Source organism: Pleurodeles waltl, chromosome 6 (assembly GCF_031143425.1).
Source record: "Pleurodeles waltl isolate 20211129_DDA chromosome 6, aPleWal1.hap1.20221129, whole genome shotgun sequence".
Lineage (NCBI taxonomy): Eukaryota > Metazoa > Chordata > Amphibia > Caudata > Salamandridae > Pleurodeles > Pleurodeles waltl.
Genome location: NC_090445.1, coordinates 964,845,392 through 964,869,801, shown reverse-complemented (window position 1 = coordinate 964,869,801; position 24,410 = coordinate 964,845,392). Strand labels below are relative to the sequence as shown.

Genomic DNA, 24,410 nt, shown 5'->3' with positions numbered 1-24,410 from the left:
AATCACTGGGGTCCTGGTTAGCAGGATCCCAGTAAACACAGGTAATGAGTGGGGGTAACCATGACAAAAAGAGTGACTTTCCTACACCCATTCCCTGGCAAGGCGTAGCATTTTGGCAAATTCACAGATTTACCACTTCTTTTTAATCCGGGAACGCGTCAAACTCCATGGGTGTTGCGTGGGAAAGCATTCCCTGGGAAGAGCACGCCAATGCAGCGATTTTTACTGTGTGGTGTTACTCCAGATTTATAAAGCCATGCAAGAGCCACAGTAAGGTTGCATTGAAACTTAGAAGTTGCATCGCTCTGCGAAAAAAACAGGGTCGTAAGTATGGTCCCAAAAGACTAGCATAGTCATAAGGGTACACAATTTGATTACTGTTGAGATTGGGGAGGTCACATGACTCAAGCAAATATGTGAGGCAAACTGAAAGATGCTTACATAGAAGTGGGCAGCCTTTGCGAAAGAGCAAGCCATCTTGATAAGGGGCAGAGGGGACACAAACTGAATTAAGAGCAGAACTTGGGCATCACACGTTCTAAACTCCAGCCACAAACATAAGAATGTAGTTTATGGTTGTGTGATTTGACACTTTCCAACAAAATATTGTGTACTTAATAGTAAACATAATATCAGCATTAAAAGCAGCAGAATTCCAATCAAAAGAAATTTACAGACTAATTTCATGCACTTGATTTGTGGGACATATCATCCTTCCAAGGTACAGCAAAAGTACCAACGTAATGTCTATTAAAGATGTGTATGAATGAAAAGTTGGTGAGAGGTCATGGCACATCAAGTCAGAGCCACAGTCAACTTTCATAATCAAAAAGTCCCAGAAAAAAAACAAAAAAAAAAAAAAAAAAAAAACACACCACACAATACTGCTTCTGGCAACATCCATTTTAGCTGGAGAAAAAAAAAGTATCTTAATTAAATTCCACTGTCTCCACCTGAGAGGCTTAAACTGCATTCACAGCCCTCCACTCTGAATACATCGTCCAATCTTGTTAGCATACTGTTTCCTAATGCCTTTTGCTTTACATGAAGATAAACACTGTCTATTTTCCACGAGGTCCTGAAACATTTAACCTTACTGTAGGAAGTTGGCTCTGTATGTGCTATTTCAAAGTAAGGAATAGCATGCACAGAGTCCAAGGGTTCCCCTTAGAGGTAAAATAGTGGTAAAAAGAGATAATACTAATGCTCTATTTTGTGGTAGTGTGGTCGAGCAGTAGGCTTATCCAAGGAGTAGTGTTAAGCATTTGTTGTACATACACATAGACAATAAATGAGGTACACACACTCAGAGACAAATCCAGCCAATAGGTTTTTATATAGAAAAATATATTTTCTTAGTTTATTTTAAGAACCACAGGTTCAAATTCTACATGTAATATCTCATTCGAAAGGTATTGCAGGTAAGTACTTTAGGAACTTCAAATCATAAAAATTGCATGTATACTTTTCAAGTTATTGACAAATAGCTGTTTTAAAAGTGGACACTTAGTGCAATTTTCACAGTTCCTAGGGGAGGTAAGTATTTGTTAGTTTTACCAGGTAAGTAAGACACTTACAGGGTTCAGTTCTTGGTCCAAGGTAGCCCACCGTTGGGGGTTCAGAGCAACCCCAAAGTCACCACACCAGCAGCTCAGGGCCGGTCAGGTGCAGAGTTCAAAGTGGTGCCCAAAACACATAGGCTAGAATGGAGAGAAGGGGGTGCCCCGGTTCCGGTCTGCTTGCAGGTAAGTACCCGCGTCTTCGGAGGGCAGACCAGGGGGGTTTTGTAGGGCACCGGGGGGGACACAAGTCCACACAGAAATTTCACCCTCAGCGGCGCGGGGGCGGCCGGGTGCAGTGTAGAAACAAGCGTCGGGTTCGCAATGTTAGTCTATGAGAGATCTCGGGATCTCTTCAGCGCTGCAGGCAGGCAAGGGGGGGGTTCCTCGGGGAAACCTCCACTTGGGTAAGGGAGAGGGACTCCTGGGGGTCACTTCTCCAGTGAAAGTCCGGTCCTTCAGGTCCTGGGGGCTGCGGGTGCAGGGTCTCTCCCAGGCGTCGGGACTTTAGGTTCAAAGAGTCGCGGTCAGGGGAAGCCTCGGGATTCCCTCTGCAGGCGGCGCTGTGGGGGTTCAGGGGGGACAGGTTTTGGTACTCACAGTATCAGAGTAGTCCTGGGGTCCCTCCTGAGGTGTTGGATCGCCACCAGCCGAGTCGGGGTCGCCGGGTGCAGTATTGCAAGTCTCACGCTTCTTGCGGGGAGCTTGCAGGGTTCTTTAAAGCTGCTGGAAACAAAGTTGCAGCTTTTCTTGGAGCAGGTCCGCTGTCCTCGGGAGTTTCTTGTCTTTTCGAAGCAGGGGCAGTCCTCAGAGGATGTCGAGGTCGCTGGTCCCTTTGGAAGGCGTCGCTGGAGCAGGATCTTTGGAAGGCAGGAGACAGGCCGGTGAGTTTCTGGAGCCAAGGCAGTTGTCGTCTTCTGGTCTTCCGCTGCAGGGGTTTTTCAGCTGGGCAGTCCTTCTTCTTGTAGTTGCAGGAATCTAATTTTCTAGGGTTCAGGGTAGCCCTTAAATACTAAATTTAAGGGCGTGTTTAGGTCTGGGGGGTTAGTAGCCAATGGCTACTAGCCCTGAGGGTGGGTACACCCTCCTTGTGCCTCCTCCCAAGGGGAGGGGGTCACAATCCTAACCCTATTGGGGGAATCCTCCATCTGCAAGATGGAGGATTTCTAAAAGTTAGAGTCACCTCAGCTCAGGACACCTTAGGGGCTGTCCTGACTGGCCAGTGACTCCTCCTTGTTATTCTCATTATTTTCTCCGGCCTTGCCGCCAAAAGTGGGGCCTGGCCGGAGGGGGCGGGCAACTCCACTAGCTGGAGTGTCCTGCTGGGTTGGCACAAAGGAGGTGAGCCTTTGAGGCTCACCGCCAGGTGTGACAATTCCTGCCTGGGAGAGGTGTTAGCATCTCCACCCAGTGCAGGCTTTGTTACTGGCCTCAGAGTGACAAAGGCACTCTCCCCATGGGGCCAGCAACATGTCTCGGTTTGTGGCAGGCTGCTGGAACTAGTCAGCCTACACAGACAGTCGGTTAAGTTTCAGGGGGCACCTCTAAGGTGCCCTCTGTGGTGTATTTTACAATAAAATGTACACTGGCATCAGTGTGCATTTATTGTGCTGAGAAGTTTGATACCAAACTTCCCAGTTTTCAGTGTAGCCATTATGGTGCTGTGGAGTTCGTGTTTGACAGACTCCCAGACCATATACTCTTATGGCTACCCTGCACTTACAATGTCTAAGGTTTTGTTTAGACACTGTAGGGGTACCATGCTCATGCACTGGTACCCTCACCTATGGTATAGTGCACCCTGCCTTAGGGCTGTAAGGCCTGCTAGAGGGGTGTCTTACCTATACTGCATAGGCAGTGAGAGGCTGGCATGGCACCCTGAGGGGAGTGCCATGTCGACTTACTCGTTTTGTCCTCACTAGCACACACAAGCTGGCAAGCAGTGTGTCTGTGCTGAGTGAGAGGTCTCCAGGGTGGCATAAGACATGCTGCATCCCTTAGAGACCTTCCTTGGCATCAGGGCCCTTGGTACTAGAAGTACCAGTTACAAGGGACTTATCTGGATGCCAGGGTCTGCCAATTGTGGATACAAAAGTACAGGTTAGGGAAAGAACACTGGTGCTGGGGCCTGGTTAGCAGGCCTCAGCACACTTTCAATTGTAAACATAGCATCAGCAAAGGCAAAAAGTCAGGGGGCAACCATGCCAAGGAGGCATTTCCTTACACAACCCCCCCCCAAACGAAAGAGGATGAGACTAACCTTTCCCAAGAGAGTCTTCATTTTCTAAGTGGAAGAACCTGGAAAGGCCATCTGCATTGGCATGGGCAGTCCCAGGTCTGTGTTCCACTATAAAGTCCATTCCCTGTAGGGAGATGGACCACCTCAACAGTTTAGGATTTTCACCTTTCATTTGCATCAGCCATTTGAGAGGTCTGTGGTCGGTTTGAACTAGGAAGTGAGTCCCAAAGAGGTATGGTCTCAGCTTCTTCAGGGACCAAACCACAGCAAAGGCCTCCCTCTCAATGGCACTCCAACGCTGCTCCCTGGGGAGTAACCTCCTGCTAATGAAAGCAACAGGCTGGTCAAGGCCATCATCATTTGTTTGGGACAAAACTGCCCCTATCCCATGTTCAGAGGCATCAGTCTGCACAATGAACTGCTTAGAATAATCTGGAGCTTTGAGAACTGGTGCTGAGCACATTGCCTGTTTCAGGGTGTCAAAGGCCTGTTGGCAGTCCACAGTCCAGTTTACTTTCTTGGGCATTTTCTTGGAGGTGAGTTCAGTGAGGGCTGTCACAATGGATCCATATCCCTTCACAAACCTCCTGTAATACCCAGTCAAGCCAAGGAATGCCCTGACTTGAGTCTGGGTTTTTGGAGCTACCCAGTCCAGAATAGTCTGGATCTTGGGTTGGAGTGGCTGAACTTGGCCTCCACCTACAAGGTGTCCCAAGTAAACCACAGTTCCCTGCCCTATCTGGCATTTGGATGCCTTGATAGAGAGGCCTGCAGATTGCAGAGCCTTCAAAACCTTCCTCAGGTGGACCAGGTGATCCTGCCAGGTGGAGCTAAAGACAGCAATATCATCAAGATAAGCTGTGCTAAAGGACTCCAAGCCAGCAAGGACTTGATTCACCAACCTTTGGAAGGTGGCAGGGGCATTCTTTAAACCAAAGGGCATAACAGTAAACTGATAATGCCCATCAGGTGTGGAGAATGCTGTCTTTTCTTTTGCTCCAGGTGCCATTTTTATTTGCCAGTACCCTGCTGTCAAGTCAAAGGTACTTAGAAATTTGGCAGCACCTAATTTATCAATGAGCTCATCAGCTCTTGGAATTGGATGGGCATCTGTCTTGGTGACAGAATTGAGCCCTCTGTAGTCCACACAAAACCTCATCTCTTTCTTTCCATCTGTGGTGTGAGGTTTGGGGACTAAGACCACTGGGCTAGCCCAGGGGCTGTCAGAGCGCTCAATGACTCCCAATTCCAGCATCTTGTGGACTTCCACCTTGATGCTTTCTTTAACATGGTCAGATTGTCTAAAGATTTTGTTCTTGACAGGCATGCTGTCTCCTGTGTCCACATCATGGGTACACAGGTGTGTCTGACCAGGGGTTAAGGAGAAGAGTTCAGGAAACTGTTGTAGGACTCTCCTACAATCAGCTTGCTGTTGGCCAGAGAGGGTGTCTGAGTAGATCACTCCATCTACTGTACCATCTTTTGGGTCTGATGACAGAAGATCAGGGAGAGGTTCACTCTCTGCCTCCTGATCCTCATCTGTTACCATCAACAGATTGACATCAGCCCTGTCGTGGAAGAGCTTAAGGCGGTTTACATGGATCACCCTTTTGGGGCTCCTGCTTGTGCCCAGGTCCACCAAGTAGGTGACCTGACTCTTCCTCTCTAGTACTGGGTAAGGGCCACTCCATTTGTCCTGGAGTGCCCTGGGAGCCACAGGCTCCAGAACCCAGACCTTCTGCCCTGGTTGGAACTCAACCAGTGCAGCCTTTTGGTCATACCAAAACTTCTGGAGCTGTTGGCTGGCCTCAAGGTTTTTGGTTGCCTTTTCCATGTACTCTGCCATTCTAGAGCGAAGGCCAAGTACATAGTCCACTATGTCCTGTTTAGGCTCATGGAGAGGTCTCTCCCAGCCTTCTTTAACAAGGGCAAGTGGTCCCCTTACAGGATGACCAAACAGAAGTTCAAAGGGTGAGAACCCTACTCCCTTCTGTGGTACCTCCCTGTAAGCGAAAAGCAGACATGGCAGGAGGACATCCCATCTCCTTTTGAGTTTTTCTGGGAGCCCCATGATCATGCCCTTTAATGTCTTGTTGAATCTCTCAACTAAGCCATTAGTTTGTGGATGGTAAGGTGTAGTGAATTTATAAGTCACTCCACACTCATTCCACATGTGCTTTAGGTATGCTGACATGAAGTTGGTACCTCTGTCAGACACCACCTCCTTAGGGAAACCCACTCTGGTAAAGATACCAATGAGGGCCTTGGCTACTGCAGGGGCAGTAGTCGACCTAAGGGGAATAGCTTCAGGATACCTGGTAGCATGATCCACTACTACCAGGATATACATATTTCCTGAGGCTGTGGGAGGTTCCAGTGGACCAACTATGTCCACACCCACTCTTTCAAAGGGCACCCCCACCACTGGAAGTGGAATGAGGGGGGCCTTTGGATGCCCACCTGTCTTACCACTGGCTTGACAGGTGGGGCAGGAGAGGCAAAACTCCTTAACCATGTTGGACATATTGGGCCAGTAGAAGTGGTTGACTAACCTCTCCCACGTCTTGGTTTGTCCTAAATGTCCAGCAAGGGGAATGTCATGGGCCAATGTTAGGATGAACTCTCTGAACAGCTGAGGCACTACCACTCTCCTAGTGGCACCAGGTTTGGGGTCTCTGGCCTCAGTGTACAGGAGCCCATCTTCCCAATAGACCCTATGTGTTCCATTTTTCTTGCCTTTGGACTCTTCAGCAGCTTGCTGCCTAAGGCCTTCAAGAGAGGGACAGGTTTCTTGTCCCTTACACAGCTCTTCCCTTGAGGGTCCCCCTGGGCCTAAGAGCTCAACCTGATAAGGTTCAAGCTCCAAAGGCTCAGTTCCCTCAGAGGGCAGAACTTCTTCCTGAGAAGAGAGGTTCCCTTTCTTTTGCTGTGTTGCAGTTGGTTTCCCAACTGACTTTCCTGTTCTCTTGGTAGGCTGGGCCATTTTTCCAGACTCCAGCTCTACTTTTTCACCCTGTGCCTTGCATTGTGCTCTTGTTTTCACACACACCAGTTCAGGGATACCCAGCATTGCTGCATGGGTTTTTAGCTCTACCTCAGCCCATGCTGAGGACTCCAGGTCATTTCCAAGCAGACAGTCCACTGGGATATTTGAGGAGACCACCACCTGTTTCAGGCCATTGACCCCTCCCCATTCTAAAGTAACCATTGCCATGGGATGTACTTTTCTCTGATTGTCAGCGTTGGTGACTGTGTAAGTTTTTCCAGTCAGGTATTGGCCAGGGGAAACCAGTTTCTCTGTCACCATGGTGACACTGGCACCTGTATCCCTCAGGCCCTCTATTCTAGTCCCATTAATTAAGAGTTGCTGTCTGTATTTTTGCATGTTAGGCGGCCAGACAGCTAGTGTGGCTAAATCCACCCCACCCTCAGAAACTAGAGTAGCTTCAGTGTGGACCCTGATTTGCTCTGGGCACACTGTTGATCCCACTTGGAGACTAGCCATACCAGTGTTACCTGGATGGGAGTTTGGAGTGGAACCTTTCTTGGGACAGGCCTTGTCTCCAGTTTGGTGTCCATGCTGTTTACAGCTATGACACCAGGCCTTTTTGGGATCAAAGTTTTTACCCTTGTACCCATTGTTTTGTGAACAGGCTCTGGGCCCACCCTCCTGTGCAGGTTTTTGGGGGCCTGTAGAAGACTCTTTACTATTTTTAGTTTTGGTTGTCTCATCACCCTTCTGCTGGGGAGTCTTTGTGACCCCTTTCTTTTGGTCACCCCCTGTTGAAGTCTTGGACACCCTTGTCTTGACCCAATGGTCCGCCTTCTTTCCCAATTCTTGGGGAGAAATTGGTCCTAGGTCTACCAGATGCTGATGCAGTTTATCATTGAAACAATTACTTAACAGGTGTTCTTTCACAAATAAATTGTACAGCCCATCATAATTACTTACACCACTGCCTTGAATCCAACCATCTAGTGTTTTCACTGAGTAGTCAACAAAGTCAACCCAGGTCTGGCTCGAGGATTTTTGAGCCCCCCGGAACCTAATCCTGTACTCCTCAGTGGAGAATCCAAAGCCCTCAATCAGGGTACCCTTCATGAGGTCATAAGATTCTGCATCTTGTCCAGAGAGTGTGAGGAGTCTATCCCTACACTTTCCTGTGAACATTTCCCAAAGGAGAGCACCCCAGTGAGATCTGTTCACTTTTCTGGTTACACAAGCCCTCTCAAAAGCTGTGAACCATTTGGTGATGTCATCACCATCTTCATATTTAGTTACAATCCCTTTGGGGATTTTCAACATGTCAGGAGAATCTCTGACCCTATTTATGTTGCTGCCACCATTGATGGGTCCTAGGCCCATCTCTTGTCTTTCCCTCTCTATGGCTAGGATCCGTCTTTCCAAAGCCAATCTTTTGGCCATCCTGGCTAACTGGATGTCCTCTTCACTGGAGTTATCCTCAGTGATTTCAGAGTTGTTGGTCCCTCCTGTGAGGGAACCAGCATCTCTGACTATTATTTGTGGAGTCAGGGCTTGAGAAGCCCTGCTCTCCCTAAGTAGGACTGGAGGGGGGGAATTTCCCTCCAAGTCACTATCTTCATCCTCTGAGTTGCCATCCTCAGAGGGGTTGGCCTTTTCAAACTCTGCCAAAAGCTCCTGGAGCTGTACTTTGGTAGGTTTGGGGCCCATTGCTATTTTCTTTAGTTTACAGAGTGACCTTAGCTCTCTCATCTGTAGATGGAGGTAAGGTGTGGTGTCGAGTTCCACCACATTCACATCTGTGCTAGACATTTTGCTTCTAAAAGTTGGAATACTTTTTAAGAATCTACAACTGGTTCTAGAATCTAATTCAAACTTTTACAAACTTTTAAACTCTAAAAGAAATGCTAAACAGGATCTAACACAAGGCCCTAGCAGGTCTTTTAAGAATTTAGAAAACTTTTCAAATTGCAAAAATCAATTTCTAATGACAATTTTGGAATTTGTCGTGTGATCAGGTATTGGCTGAGTAGTCCAGCAAATGCAAAGTCTTGTACCCCACCGCTGATCCACCAATGTAGGAAGTTGGCTCTGTATGTGCTATTTCAAAGTAAGGAATAGCATGCACAGAGTCCAAGGGTTCCCCTTAGAGGTAAAATAGTGGTAAAAAGAGATAATACTAATGCTCTATTTTGTGGTAGTGTGGTCGAGCAGTAGGCTTATCCAAGGAGTAGTGTTAAGCATTTGTTGTACATACACATAGACAATAAATGAGGTACACACACTCGGAGACAAATCCAGCCAATAGGTTTTTATATAGAAAAATATATTTTCTTAGTTTATTTTAAGAACCACAGGTTCAAATTCTACATGTAATATCTCATTCGAAAGGTATTGCAGGTAAGTACTTTAGGAACTTCAAATCATAAAAATTGCATGTATACTTTTCAAGTTATTGACAAATAGCTGTTTTAAAAGTGGACACAGTGCAATTTTCACAGTTCCTAGGGGAGGTAAGTATTTGTTAGTTTTACCAGGTAAGTAAGACACTTACAGGGTTCAGTTCTTGGTCCAAGGTAGCCCACCGTTGGGGGTTCAGAGCAACCCCAAAGTCACCACACCAGCAGCTCAGGGCCGGTCAGGTGCAGAGTTCAAAGTGGTGCCCAAAACACATAGGCTAGAATGGAGAGAAGGGGGTGCCCCGGTTCCGGTCTGTTTGCAGGTAAGTACCCGCGTCTTCGGAGGGCAGACCAGGGGGGTTTTGTAGGGCACCGGGGGGGACACAAGTCCACACAGAAATTTCACCCTCAGCGGCGCGGGGGCGGCCGGGTGCAGTGTAGAAACAAGCGTCGGGTTCGCAATGTTAGTCTATGAGAGATCTCGGGATCTCTTCAGCGCTGCAGGCAGGCAAGGGGGGGGTTCCTCGGGGAAACCTCCACTTGGGTAAGGGAGAGGGACTCCTGGGGGTCACTTCTCCAGTGAAAGTCCGGTCCTTCAGGTCCTGGGGGCTGCGGGTGCAGGGTCTCTCCCAGGCGTCGGGACTTTAGGTTCAAAGAGTCGCGGTCAGGGGAAGCCTCGGGATTCCCTCTGCAGGCGGCGCTGTGGGGGTTCAGGGGGGACAGGTTTTGGTACTCACAGTATCAGAGTAGTCCTGGGGTCCCTCCTGAGGTGTTGGATCGCCACCAGCCGAGTCGGGGTCGCCGGGTGCAGTATTGCAAGTCTCACGCTTCTTGCGGGGAGCTTGCAGGGTTCTTTAAAGCTGCTGGAAACAAAGTTGCAGCTTTTCTTGGAGCAGGTCCGCTGTCCTCGGGAGTTTCTTGTCTTTTCGAAGCAGGGGCAGTCCTCGGAGGATGTCGAGGTCGCTGGTCCCTTTGGAAGGCGTCGCTGGAGCAGGATCTTTGGAAGGCAGGAGACAGGCCGGTGAGTTTCTGGAGCCAAGGCAGTTGTCGTCTTCTGGTCTTCCGCTGCAGGGGTTTTTCAGCTGGGCAGTCCTTCTTCTTGTAGTTGCAGGAATCTAATTTTCTAGGGTTCAGGGTAGCCCTTAAATACTAAATTTAAGGGCGTGTTTAGGTCTGGGGGGTTAGTAGCCAATGGCTACTAGCCCTGAGGGTGGGTACACCCTCCTTGTGCCTCCTCCCAAGGGGAGGGGGTCACAATCCTAACCCTATTGGGGGAATCCTCCATCTGCAAGATGGAGGATTTCTAAAAGTTAGAGTCACCTCAGCTCAGGACACCTTAGGGGCTGTCCTGACTGGCCAGTGACTCCTCCTTGTTATTCTCATTATTTTCTCCGGCCTTGCCGCCAAAAGTGGGGCCTGGCCGGAGGGGGCGGGCAACTCCACTAGCTGGAGTGTCCTGCTGGGTTGGCACAAAGGAGGTGAGCCTTTGAGGCTCACCGCCAGGTGTGACAATTCCTGCCTGGGAGAGGTGTTAGCATCTCCACCCAGTGCAGGCTTTGTTACTGGCCTCAGAGTGACAAAGGCACTCTCCCCATGGGGCCAGCAACATGTCTCGGTTTGTGGCAGGCTGCTAGAACTAGTCAGCCTACACAGATAGTCGGTTAAGTTTCAGGGGGCACCTCTAAGGTGCCCTCTGTGGTGTATTTTACAATAAAATGTACACTGGCATCAGTGTGCATTTATTGTGCTGAGAAGTTTGATACCAAACTTCCCAGTTTTCAGTGTAGCCATTATGGTGCTGTGGAGTTCGTGTTTGACAGACTCCCAGACCATATACTCTTATGGCTACCCTGCACTTACAATGTCTAAGGTTTTGTTTAGACACTGTAGGGGTACCATGCTCATGCACTGGTACCCTCACCTATGGTATAGTGCACCCTGCCTTAGGGCTGTAAGGCCTGCTAGAGGGGTGTCTTACCTATACTGCATAGGCAGTGAGAGGCTGGCATGGCACCCTGAGGGGAGTGCCATGTCGACTTACTCGTTTTGTCCTCACTAGCACACACAAGCTGGCAAGCAGTGTGTCTGTGCTGAGTGAGAGGTCTCCAGGGTGGCATAAGACATGCTGCATCCCTTAGAGACCTTCCTTGGCATCAGGGCCCTTGGTACTAGAAGTACCAGTTACAAGGGACTTATCTGGATGCCAGGGTCTGCCAATTGTGGATACAAAAGTACAGGTTAGGGAAAGAACACTGGTGCTGGGGCCTGGTTAGCAGGCCTCAGCACACTTTCAATTGTAAACATAGCATCAGCAAAGGCAAAAAGTCAGGGGGCAACCATGCCAAGGAGGCATTTCCTTACACTTACTTTCAGTGCCAACCCTCGTCTCCCTCTTTTCCTAGGCGGCAGCAGTTGCACACATACTGCCATAGCTGTTCCTTAAACAGTTATTTATTTATTTTTTCTTTATCTGTACATTGCTCACCTTCCAACAAAGAGGTCTGCGCTATGTTAACAGGTACAGGTCTCACTGGTTGTAGAGCTAGTTCAACATCTGCACCCAGACATTTGGGTTCACATGGGACACTACCAATGGAAATCAGTTGAGGAGCCACTTTTCCCCCAAATCTTTGCTAGTATTTTCCATGAAGAAAGCTGTAGTAGTGTGTCCGTACATATTAGAAGATCCTCGCAGGGACACCAATTTTGATTATGGTTAACATTTTCAGTACAGGAGTGCGCATGAGAATGGCATCCACTGGACCATAGGTATTGACTAGCCCCTTTGGGAACTGGGAGACAGTATTACAGTAGGACAACTACTTTAAAATGTGTGACAAATTTTTCACATGGCTATGTTATAAGGGACTTGGTGCCACCACTCAGGCTGAACCCCAACAGAAGAGAAAATACCTTGCTCCGTTGGTCTAGAGGGAAGCCTAAAAACAGTGCAGTCACCAACATGCCCACCCATAAGAGGTTCTAGTTTGTCCCCAAGTGAGATTTTGCGTTTTGGGCTACCTCTTGAGAAGCAAGGATCTCAACTTAAAGTTGTGTATAAGCCAAATCAATGGACCAGTAAGACGGGCTTTGCAGATGTCTTGTTAGTAGTACGCGATTAGGTGCTCATCCAGCCAGACATTTTGCCATCCTTCCTCCACATCCATGCAGGGCTCACCGCAAGAGTTAAAACCTGGTTCACAGATTTAAGAGAAGGCAGTGACCTCCTTATTTCAGACATTACAATCATTCATTCAGCAAAGGTCTGCAGAACGGATTCAAAGTATGATGAATTACAAACCACTGTTAGTGGAAGCTTGGACATTAGTACCCCTCCCTGCTGGAGGTACTAAAGGGTAATCAATTAAAGCAAACTTTCATTAAAGTACCATCTGCAGGGATTCAAGCAGGGGAGCTTCCTCTGAAGAAGGAACTGAGAAAATGACCAGATTTAATCTGCGATTAGGGAACACAGGTGTGAAGTTCTGAGAGAATACAGACAAACTACCACAATAAATAACTCTCTCCTCCATTATGGGGATGTCCCCTGCTTTCATAAAGGACAGAAGTCTAAACCCAACATCAGACGCATACAGCCAAGGGAATAAAGAATCCTCAAGCAGATTGTGCAAGTAAAGCCAAGCCTTGGTGTTCTAGTTCAGTTAACAATACTTTGCAAAAATATTGCAAAACGTTAAGTGCTTGAAATAGGTACATTCCTCATTACAGCAACAGATGCTTTCCCTCTTGATGGACTGTCTGCTTCTACCCAGAAGGAGCTAGTTTTCTACGACAGCAGGTGATAATAAAAAAAAAGTAATTATGGGCTGATTGGCAGAAGGTAGGCCCATGAGCACCGCTTCATAATCAACAGCGAGTTGTTCTTGTGCACATTTTGAGGAAATGGGGTGTACTACTGGCTGGGATGGTACGACCTCACTGTGTGATACACTCACCAACCCCTTTAGGACCAGCTGGCTTACGTTATTAAAACCTCTAGCTCAACCATGGGTAGCTGTGACTGTGCAGCAAGGCTCACATGAAGGAACAAATGTATAGCATTTAAAAACAGCCTTAAAATAACTGAAGAAATACATGATACACTTAAAAATCCCCAAAAAATCTATTAAAATAGAATATTTTTAGACAACACATTAAATAAAAAAATATCCACGGGAGAGTTCCATAAATAGATATTACAAAGTACAGTAAATATGATCTTTTTACTCAACCATGAGTAAGCACTGGCAAATTCAACAAATTTGACACTTTGAGCAGAAACTTTTGGCAATTTGTATTGTGGCTGGTAAGAGTTACTTTGGGCGGCCAACCCTGACAGGGAGCCAACCAGAGAGGCCACCAAGGCTCTTAGAAACGGATACCTCAGCAAGTGAAGCAGTCTTCAGTCAGTCCCAGACATATTTGTGCTTTGCTGCAGATTCTGATGAAAGTGGTCCGGATGCAAGGGATGCAGCACTGTGAAGATGCTTGAGGATGCTGTGGATCAAACGCAATTGAAGGGGCTTCTTGTTACTGCTTAGTCCATGGAGAGGTGAGGTAGTCCTGATAAAGGGCTCAATATTACTCAAAGACCTCTCTGTTCTGGCAGACGGCCAGAGCCACTGGACTACCAGTGGCACAGTACCATGGTCGTAATCAAATTCTTCCCATGGGAAACAAGTCCTCTACTGGGTGACCAAGCTGCACTCTTAACTAATCTTTCAGGTCCAATGGACTCAGGTTCAACTTTTATCATCTTTTTATGGTCTCGGGTGCTGCACAGCAGCAGTCTGAAGAACCTGAGCTACCTACCTGCCAGTGCAGGCGTTGTCAGCTGGTGTGCCCCTGTGCTGTGAACAGACGACCAGCCAACTGACCCTTGGAGTCTCTAGCTTTGGCTGGGCTCTGGGAAGGACTCGTTCACACGCAGGACACTATTCTCCTTTGCTAGCAACTAGGTTCAGCTAGAGCACTCTATGTCAGTGCGGCTTCTGTTTGCCAGTTCCACATTGCAGCAGGACAGATCCTAGGTTCTTCTTTCAGCCCAGATAACATATGGGTGCCAGCGGTGCCCTATTTATCTTCGGAAAATACCATCAGGGTAGGATGTGGCTGGTAGCCAATTGATTACCAGGTTCACTCCCTGGTGATCACTTTCTGTGAAGCGCGTTAACTGGCTATCCCAGGATGCACCACTGTGCCCACTTCCAGCCTGGCAAAACCCCTCACATCCAAAGCTCCCTAGCCCAACACAGAGATGTGGCTACCAAGAAGGATAAACGCCCCTGGAAAACCAGTATGGCAACTCTTTCCCCCTTTCCTACTGCTAGCTTGTCTACCTGGACATGGAGCAATGTCTGATGATGGAGACATTGGACTGAATTTATTCTCATCAGCAGATCCACGAGTGGCTCATTAATATCTTCCCATGCATATCCCTCCTGGGTTTGCTAGAGGATGAGGGAAGGTCCAGAGAGGGGCAGTCGTTAATGGGACAGGGTACTCATTCCAAAAAGGGCCATTGCCCAGGCCTGAAACTCTAAAGCCACCTACACTGCTAGCCTGGGGCAGGGAGATGTACCAGTGCGCAAAACGCAAGAAGCAATTTTTAATCGAGAGAGGATACCCCTACAAAAACAGTTTGGGGCAAGTGGTGGCCTCACTATAGACTTGAATAACCTGCGAAATGCCAGATATAGCATGCTAGTCATTTCTGTTGTGCATGACCACCAATGCTGTACGGTTTATTGGCAATTTAGCAAACAATAATAAGATCGTAGGAAAAAAAAAAGCTCTTACGTGTCTTGCTTCCATGGAGTGTAGAATCGCACACTGGACGTATCACACCCACCAGATTGATGATCGTTACGCAATGGCAAATAATTATCATGGCTTATCAGAGAGGGTGGATGACATTCCTTTACGCGAGACCACTCGTGTAATCCTCAATGTATTTGATGTCCCCCAGACCCAAGCAAGTCCAAACAATTCTGGATTCCTGAACCACAATCTTTGATGGGATTTTTCAATACAATGTCCTAAATTCGCCACTTGGTCACGCTTATTCTCCTATGTACAGCGTCCTACACATTTATTCCAAGAAGGGGGTGTTATTGGGGGGTGGGGGGCTTGTGGGTGCAAATACGTACATTTTCAGGCATCTGAACAAAGATATGGCCATCAGAAAAATGTCTAGGCAATGATCTGCTCCCAGTTTAATTCCAGGATTACCCCATATTAAACAAGCATTTACAATGCAACGAGTCTCGCATTTGCTGTAGTTAGAGCTATTAGCGTTGTAAACTCCTAACCGGACTTTTCCTGCCACACAAATTCAACTGATTTTTTTTTTTTTTTTTTTTAAAGCATACCACCAATAAACAAAACTGCTGCTGCATACATTAAAAAAAAAAAAACAAGTGGAAGAACAGGGTCAATCTGGATACAGAGTTATCTGGCAAGCTAGATTTACAAAATACTATCTTGAACACTAATGTTAGAAAATTAGATAGTTATGTTTTTGGGCCAGATGAATCCTCCAGCATTCACAAGTCGTTTAGTGGTGTAATACTATAAGTTTTTTTTTTTTTTTAAGCACTGACTACATCTTGACCACTGGCTCCATTTTGTGTCTAGCCTCAGGTGCAGTCACAGTGTAGCGCAGGGCTTTTCCATACCAAGCTTGTTTTCCACAGTGAACATGTTTTTGCTTGTCTCACCAGAGCAGGCCCATACTGTGCTAGAACACATCATAGAAGATGAGGCTATGTAACAGTGTACAAGGAGAATGTTTTCATCAGGGAAAGGTACAGCTCTGTCTCAGGAATGCGCAATGGGGCCTGGCCAGTTCTTTTGCATATTTTTGCCACAGAGTTCTGCCAGTGTGTGAATTTCATAATCAATGGGAGGGCAGTGGTTACTAGAATCTTCCTCTTGAGTTAGTTTAAGGTATAAAATGTGAGGAAAACTTAGGGCTGAGACACAGGAGCTCGTCTGAGAGTGGATGCCCAGCTCAGCAGAACAATCCCATTTCAGGGACGTTCTTCTGCTTAGCCAGCCCGGGACCACGGCTTGGTGCTGGCAAGAGTGATGGATTCAACCCCCATGGTGATGCATTATAGTTCTTAATTATTTACCTTGAAAAAAATATATATATATATATATATATATATTTATATAATGCACAACATTTAATTTATTTTTAATAGACTACATGTCCCACAATGCACCAATAGGGGTCATAGGAGAGACACTATAAATAGGGGACATGGAGATAGGACTAAGTTACTGTGATCAAGACCAGTAGGTCGAAACGCGTCAGTGGTGAAGGATGGTGATTTAATCCTGACTGCAATAAAAAGAAATAATTTCCTCCTGGAGTGCGGTGGTGAAGTTGCTTGCAACTGTTTGTTTTTGGATATATATATATATATCTGATGTATTGCACATTTACTTATCAGCGTTTATCTGTCATATTTTAGCATATGTACGTGTTTCACGGCATTGGGAGTTTAATGCTTATGTTGATATATTCATTTGCTTTTATTTGGTATCTGCGAAGTGCCTTAATAAATTCATTACTCAGACTAAGAGTGCTGCATTCTCTTTCACATAGTTTCCTCTTAGTTTAAAGCAGTGGAGCTGGCTATCAAAGATTGTGATCTGATCATCATAAGAATTGACTAGCCTTATTTCTACAAAGTCCTAGAGTGGGTATGAGTAACACTCCCTCCTACAAGAACAGGCGCCATTTAAATACAGGGACGATTTGCTTGACTTTTAAGAACCAAACCCATAGATTGGTCATGAAATTTGAAAAGCATTAGCTACCTCCAGCAAAGGTCCAGCATGTCTATGCAAGTCTGTAGTAGACCATCTTAAACCTCTTCCCAATAAACTTTTGCGCGTGAGAGGGAAAGGAGACAAAATGATAGGTTAATTCCTGGATTCAAAGAAATGCTGAATCATTTATTTCCCGCAAGAATAGACTAGATTAAATACTAAAAAACAAAAAGACCAAACAGATACTTTAGTGCACGACAAACCAGACTATTTCTTCCCTGGCTTGAGCATCAACTGTGGTAGTTGCAATTCAGCATGGTAGGTATGCTGCAATCTATTCCTACTACTGGCATGCATAGACTGAGGGCAAGCCTGCCATGTCTGACTGACTGGGGACGTTCAGTTCCTTTTAGCTCTTGGTAGCAAGAGAGATTAGCTACTCTAAAAGGCAAAATTAATTTGTAAATTAAGGAGGAGACTAATGTTCCTTTTGTTGCCGGAGATAACGCCACAGAATTCTGAAAGCTGTACCAGTACTAATTTCTGCCTTATGAGTGCATAAGGCAGTCTCCTGCCAATACGTAAAGAGGGCTGTCAGAAGGCTTGCCCATTTTCATGAGGCCTAAAGTCACACGCCATCACATTTTCGTTAGGGTTACAAGAGGCTGCACCCTGACCTAAAGATCAGTTACATCTACCAACATACCTAGCCATTCTAGGTGCAAGCATCACTGCTTTACATTTCCCCCTATGTAGGAACGCTAGGTCACCATGACTCCTGGTTATGCTGTACAAGATTAGCCAGTCTTTGCCCAACCTAGTGTGAAAGCACGTGCAACAGAAGCCTTCCTGCTTAGATGATGCGGCAGGGTACCTTCCCGATTCAACATGCATGCCTCTGGATTTAGATTGGTAGCATTGTCCTACTGTTAAATCTGGAAGGCTGATGGCCCCTGGGAAGCTGGGTTTTACTGGGGGCATCTGTACACTTTCTTTGACGATTTAAAGGAAAGCTCCAGAGCAGAGTGACTTTAAAGCACTGGAGATGCAAAACCAATATTGGTGGTAAGACTAGAGCAACAAGAAAAAAGGATGTAAATAGAAAACAAATCTTGCCTTTACACTTAAATGAGAATACGACTCATGGCCTACATGAGACCAGAGTTCAGAGGTCAAAGACTTATTGGTGAAGGTCTCACAGGAAGAAATCCATCCTCGCCCAAGGAAGGGTATCCTGTAGTATTCCTGAACACTGTCTTGAACAGGAAAAAAATACATGTATCATGCCCACAGTCAGAACGTCGTCAGCTGTATTAAGTCCAATTCAGGGAGCAATACCCTCCAAAAATGTAATGGCAAAACTGACGGTATTAACGACTCCTATAAAAGAAAGTGCGGATTAGCCTTGAGGCTGGGTCAAATTTACGAGTAGGTGGAGGGGAGAGAAGGGGCAGTCAGGTTCCTAACTCGGCAATTTCTTATTTAAAGCCGACGATGTTGACATCTTTAGCAGAAACATTCTACAGGTATTCTCTTTTTGGGCAAAAGCATGTTTGAAAGCAGCCGATATCACTAGTGGGAAAAGCAACTCTGAATTCTTAATCTCAGAGTAAGGCTTTGATTTACGAGCCCTCAACTTCCAAATCCTCTGGTGAAGGAGAATGGAGTTACTAGCATCTCATCTTAACGCTCAACTATTTGGTCTTTTCCTTCACTTCCCAATTATGATAGCCTGCAGTTTTAAAAAGGTTCAGGTTTCCGATGATAAATACGATTTTAGTCAGAAATGTCAATTTTTCTATACGCAAAGCTAAGTTGTTTCTAGTAACAATTGTAAAACTAGTCGAGAACCGTGGTAATGGAAAAGGGGATGGCTAACTACGAACATCTGAGCAAAACAAAAATGTAGAACACAGAAAAAATTAGGAAGGAAAAACACACTAGTTAGGAAAAACACTACTATCAGAAATAAGCATTTAAGTAATTTGTCTATGGATCTTCACACAAAAGATGGATGGAAACTGGATACTTGCACAGATGTTTCTATATCATGAGGGCCTAACAAAACAGACACCCAACATTAAAATCTCAACAAAAAAAAATAGCGGCCACTTGGGTAGATGGCAAGAGTGAAGCAGTAAACCTTCAACGCAGAACATTAAAGGCATAAATACATACCTGAAGTTGAGCAGAGGCCAATGTTTTAGGATGCTAGACACGAAACTCTGGGAATTGATGAGTAATGAACAACTGAAATGTTCACGGCACGAAATTCAGACCAGGCATTTTTACAAATGCATGGGAAAGGCTTATAAAAACAGGGCTTTACTAAATAGGACAACTGCACTACGAAATGACAGTTACACACTATAGTACCAAAACGGCCGTCAAAGGACCCGTGCTGCGTGAATTGATAAAACACGGTAGCACACAACCAGACTGTCATTCTGCTAACCTTTTAATTACCAACCATAAAGGGTAAACATTTCTTCGGCAATCAAGCCATACTCGTGCATGGAAATAAGATTCATATATTGATTTTAATAATAATTTACTGCTAATTTCAACACTGCCTAAAGAGTAGTTGTACCCGCACACATTAAATATGGTTTAAGAATAAACTCTTGTGGGCGAGTATTACAGTCAAATGCGAGGCGGTCAGGAGTACCCAAAACAATACTGTCAGAAGACAAGCAAACAATAGGACAGCAACTCAAAAATGGGCCAAGGTTATTATTTTTATTTATTTTTAAGATGGAAATTGGTTATGCACGTTGCACAAGCAACAACCAGTTTGCACTTTAAGTGGCTAAACTCTTTAGAAAACAAGACTGAACCCTAGTTGCAGTAAGAAAACAGTTCAGTTTAAAAGACACAGACAAGCATTGGCAAGGCAAAAGTTGGAGGTAGGTTGCTAACCTTTTGGTTTTGTTATGGTTCTTTCACCGGCTAAGAGCAAAAAACGTTTTGTTCCAAATAAGCACACACTGCAATTGTCGCCCCTTAAGAGAACTGCTTTGTATGCTCCTTGTGGTGTGAATTTGTGAAGGGGAGAATGCAATCACTCACAGTAAAGTGAGCCAATGGCTGAAGTAGGCTAACCTACTGAAACATGAATGAGAGTAAAGGGAGAAGAGGATTGGCTAAAAAGCTCTATAAGTAAGTCTGTGATTCATAGCATTCAGTAAAATCAAAAAAGGTATTGGTACGTTCAAACACAGCATTGGGTAAAGTGCAAAATGGGAGGCGAGGCCGCCCTCGCAGACGATCCGCAACATGTGTTGGATTTAAAAGGCTAATTTCACTAAGAACTGGAAGCTTTAGGCACAAGTCCGAAGACACAACACCACTGCCCAGTACACCACCTAGCTTTAGAAAATCACTCAAACAATGTAAGTGTTCGAGTTTCAAATTGTCGCACAATTAAACCACAAAAATACATACCTTGAAGCGTGTGACTTCCCATTTCACAGATGCCAGTATACAGGCTGCAGTCACCGTGTCATGTTTAAACAAAATGAACAATGCCAGTGAAGTATAACTTGATTAATAACTCGAGCAACCAAGCATATGAGGAAAACAGACAAATACTACCTTACGTGGTACGTGTAGACCTCATAAATTACTTATCAAGCTGGGCTCAATGGTGAGCAGAGTGACAGAAAGCTAGTCTCCCAAAGGGGTCGGTCGCTCCGGCAGGCACCATTCTAGGGTTTACAGTGTTGTTATGTAAGGTGTTAACACACTTGGCCATTAATATTATTGGGGGAAACTATCAGGCTGTCAAAAGTGAAAGAAGCGGCATTCCGATTGGTCGAAGACGTGTTTAACATTAATTGATTTGAGGAATATGAATAATTTCTTTAATGTACTTGTAGATATGGAGTTGCAAAAAAAAAAAAAAAAACAGAAGAGGAACCCCCGATTACTCAGTGTGCAACCTGCATAGCGTGCATAGGGGAAGCAAAGTTGCTGCCAACAAATAATAGATTGTTGTTAAGTTTACTAAGGGCTTTTTGGGGGCATTAACGATTCTTTGTTAGGATAATCTCCATGAGCTGATTTTTTTTTTTAGCATACCCTTTAATTGTGCCCCAGATAGGGGAAGCTTTGCTCCTTCTACCCTTCAACTTGGCCAACCATGATCGGGCGTTTCTGAGCCCAACCTGCACTGCACATAGTGCCAATTTCGACTGCCCTGCTCAGTCCTGGCGTCTGGTAAAGCTGGTTGCACACTGGGTGGAGTCGGGAACGCCTGTAGACTAAGGTTACCGCCAGAGGATACAGTGGTTTCCCCTCAAGGGCGCCCTAGAGCTCCAGAAGTAGGATGGAGCGTCATCCATTGGCCCTCTGGAAAGCTGGGGTACGGGCGCAAGTCATGGATGCCCCACTGCCCCTGGTCCTAACCCACCCTTTACCAGCCACAGATGAAAGACGTTTTAACGGGCTCATACTTACCCCACTGCTCTGGAGGTACCTACCTGAGCAGCACTCCGGGTCAAAGGGGAGGGAAAGTCTCTAGAGATCGCTATCACTACATCCGCCTCGGCGTGGAATACTTACCCGTAAGGGACACTATTCTTCTTAGGCATGATTAAAAGACGGCGAGGGCTGCAGAAGAGACAAACAGAGAGACCCGCGGTTAAAACGTTCCAAATTCGGCAACGGATTTTTTCTCCTGATCACACGGCTCCCATTCCCAGGCGAGCGGAGCGAGGGGCGGCCGCAACCACCGGGCCCCGGCACACACACACACGCACAGCCACCACGCAGTCGAAATTCTGGAACTTCTGGCACAAAAAGACTAGCCAATCTTCCGTTTGCAGGTAAATTCACTGTGTAAAACCTACCACGATCGTTGGTTTGGAGGGACGACAGCCGCAGGCCCGCAACTACGCAGTATACACGCTCGTCGAGGGAGGCTGTGGCGCGCAAACTCCGACGGGAGGGAAGCGGGCTATGGCGTCTTACACACAGGGGCAGGCTGGGGGTTTTGCGACGGAAGTGCTTGGCGGCTCGTGTCTCTTTACGGCGGACTCGGAAGACCACAGGGTGCGTCACAGGCTGGTTGTGGCCTGTGACAGTAATTAAAAAAAATCAATACGTTTCCATCTGAAAGTACGCAGATTTATTAAAAAGACACGAAGGCAAAGAGTACGCGCTTCCTTTAATTACCGAATTCACCAGCCAGCCCCAAACAACTATTAAGCAGTACTATATCATACTAAAAACTACACACCCTATGAGCCTTGAAACAAAAGCAGTGTACAATGCAAAGCGTAGCCGTAAAACGCCTTTCCGATACTGGCTGCTTTCTTTCTTTCGCAGCTAAGCAGGCAAAACAGCTAGTCTTCATTCTTGTTTATCATTCTGTACAATAAAGAAGTACGCTTTAAAAGTAGCTCTCTTTCTCAACCATGGAAACTTAATCTCCCGTCACAGCCTTTGTATCGACTAACGAGCAGTGCATGCTTTTTAAATTACATGGGCATAAAGAAACACTCAGATTATAAATTAAGTACCGTTGTGCGTTATAGCTTTCCAAGGTGGCATGATCATCACCTCTGTGTTCTTCATAGAAATTATAACTTTCAGGAGTAAAAGCTAGGACATTTTACCCTCGTGTAACAAGACCAATATTTTACAACTGGAAAGAGGGAATTTGTGTTAAAAAGATTCGTAGGAATATATTTTGCCCATTGAGATATTTAAACCGAGGCAATTTCAGGAAGGAGACAGCTAAAATAAAGCAATTTTTGTCTTAAATTAGGAGCCTCTCGCATGAATAGGGTCTGTTGACATGTATGCTTATGTAAGGACCAAAGACAAGTATTATCATAGTTCAAAGCTTATCACTAACCGTTTCATACACCTTTGAAATATGCCATACATGGCAACATTTAAAAAACAGAAGAAGCGAGATTAAAAAAAAGTTATTAATCCTCCCCAGACTTCGGTTCAAGTGGGAACAATTTGAGACGGGAGAAAGCTGAATTTGAGCAATTTTTGGCTTGCCACCTAAGTCAGGTCTATTGGCACGTATAGTTTGTATACATACCAACAAGCCGATTCAGTAGGAAAACTCACAATTTTTGAAGCAAAAAAGCCTTTGTTTTATCTGTCTCCCACCTAAAATTGCATCCACTCAAAATAAAAGACAGTTGGGAAAATACCCTGCCCTGATTTGTTTTTTAAATTACCTACTTTCCACTTTTAAAATGTTGGCATGTATGAATATGGTTGAATAAAAAAAAAACTTTAAATGCTTATTCACAGACTGAATCAGGGCACTTCATTATTTCTTCCAGACAAAAAACATCCACCAAAGATCCATAGCCTCTCTCAGCTTCTGTGCGACATTTAGAGATATAGCAATGCCAGCTCCAGACTTTTCTTGACCCATACTTACTCAAACATGCAAACATCCACCAAAGATCCATAGCCTCTCTCAGCTTCTATGCACCATTTTAGAGATATAGCAATGCCAGCTCCAGACATTTCTTGACCCGTACTTACTCAAACATGCTTCATATTCCTAACAGTATATGAATTAGGCTTTTCAGTTGGTCATTTTTGTACTGGCCTACATTTTAAGCCCAAGAAGGTAAACTATTGACTAAAACAGCTAAAATCTGTATTTCTACCCATCTGAAACAGAAACCTAAACCAGCAAACATACAACTAAATCATTTATAGAGTATTTGGAAGCTGTCTAAATCGTTTCAGAATGATTATTTGAGCAAAAGTGGAATAATTGCTAGGCTGGGGCAAAATTCAAATGACACCAGCATAATTTAGGGAATTTCGCATTCTGCTTGTTATGTAAAAGTCCTAAAATTTGGTGTTCACAGTGCTTTGTTTAAATGCATCCTTTCGCAACAAATTGGGTCAAGGACGCATTTAGTGCTAAAATACAGTACAAGATAACACCTTTAAGCGCAATTATGGATGGAGTCCAGTCAAGATCTAGGCTGGACAGTATCAAGAACATATCCAAGATGTTGCTGGGCGTGCCAAAATCTACCCGAGTCTCTCTTTGACACAGAGTTACAAGAAGTGTTTGTTTCCAACCCTCTTTTTCAAAATATTCTTTCGACTGGACATCTAATGACCCTGAGCCAAAACCATTGTGCTCAGGATCTGAGCTCATAGGCTTAGGCATATATCCCCCATCATAGGGCTCCCAGCTTGTCTAAGAAAGGGGGCTTACATTTTAAAAGGCACGTGCAATATGCTTAGTGAGGGTTCAAACCTGAGCATGATGTTGAGGCAGCAGCTACTCTGTACTTCAGCCCCTATGAAGGAGGCTGGGGGCCAGGATCAATGAGCTCTTGCCCATGCGGTCTGGTGAAGTACAGCGTGTATCACATTGAGGTGGTCGCCAATGGGTTTCAGCACCACCAAAATTAGTTTTTGGACAGAGCCCTGAACAGAGGTATCCTCAAAAT

At 45.5% G+C, this 24,410-nt stretch overlaps 1 protein-coding gene across 1 annotated transcript in view; it reads right to left on the bottom strand.

Annotated features, from left to right (window-relative positions):
• Positions 1-21,947, bottom strand: part of LOC138300433 (uncharacterized) — a 109,383-nt gene extending 87,436 nt beyond the window's left edge. The window contains exons 1-2 of the mRNA XM_069239794.1: positions 21,813-21,947; positions 21,526-21,573 (exon numbers count right to left, since the gene is read on the bottom strand). Coding sequence (XP_069095895.1) covers positions 21,526-21,554 — 29 coding nt within the window. The 5' untranslated portion in view covers positions 21,555-21,573; positions 21,813-21,947. The remainder of the gene's footprint in view (positions 1-21,525; positions 21,574-21,812) is intronic.
• Between the last annotated feature and the right edge of the window lie 2,463 nt (positions 21,948-24,410).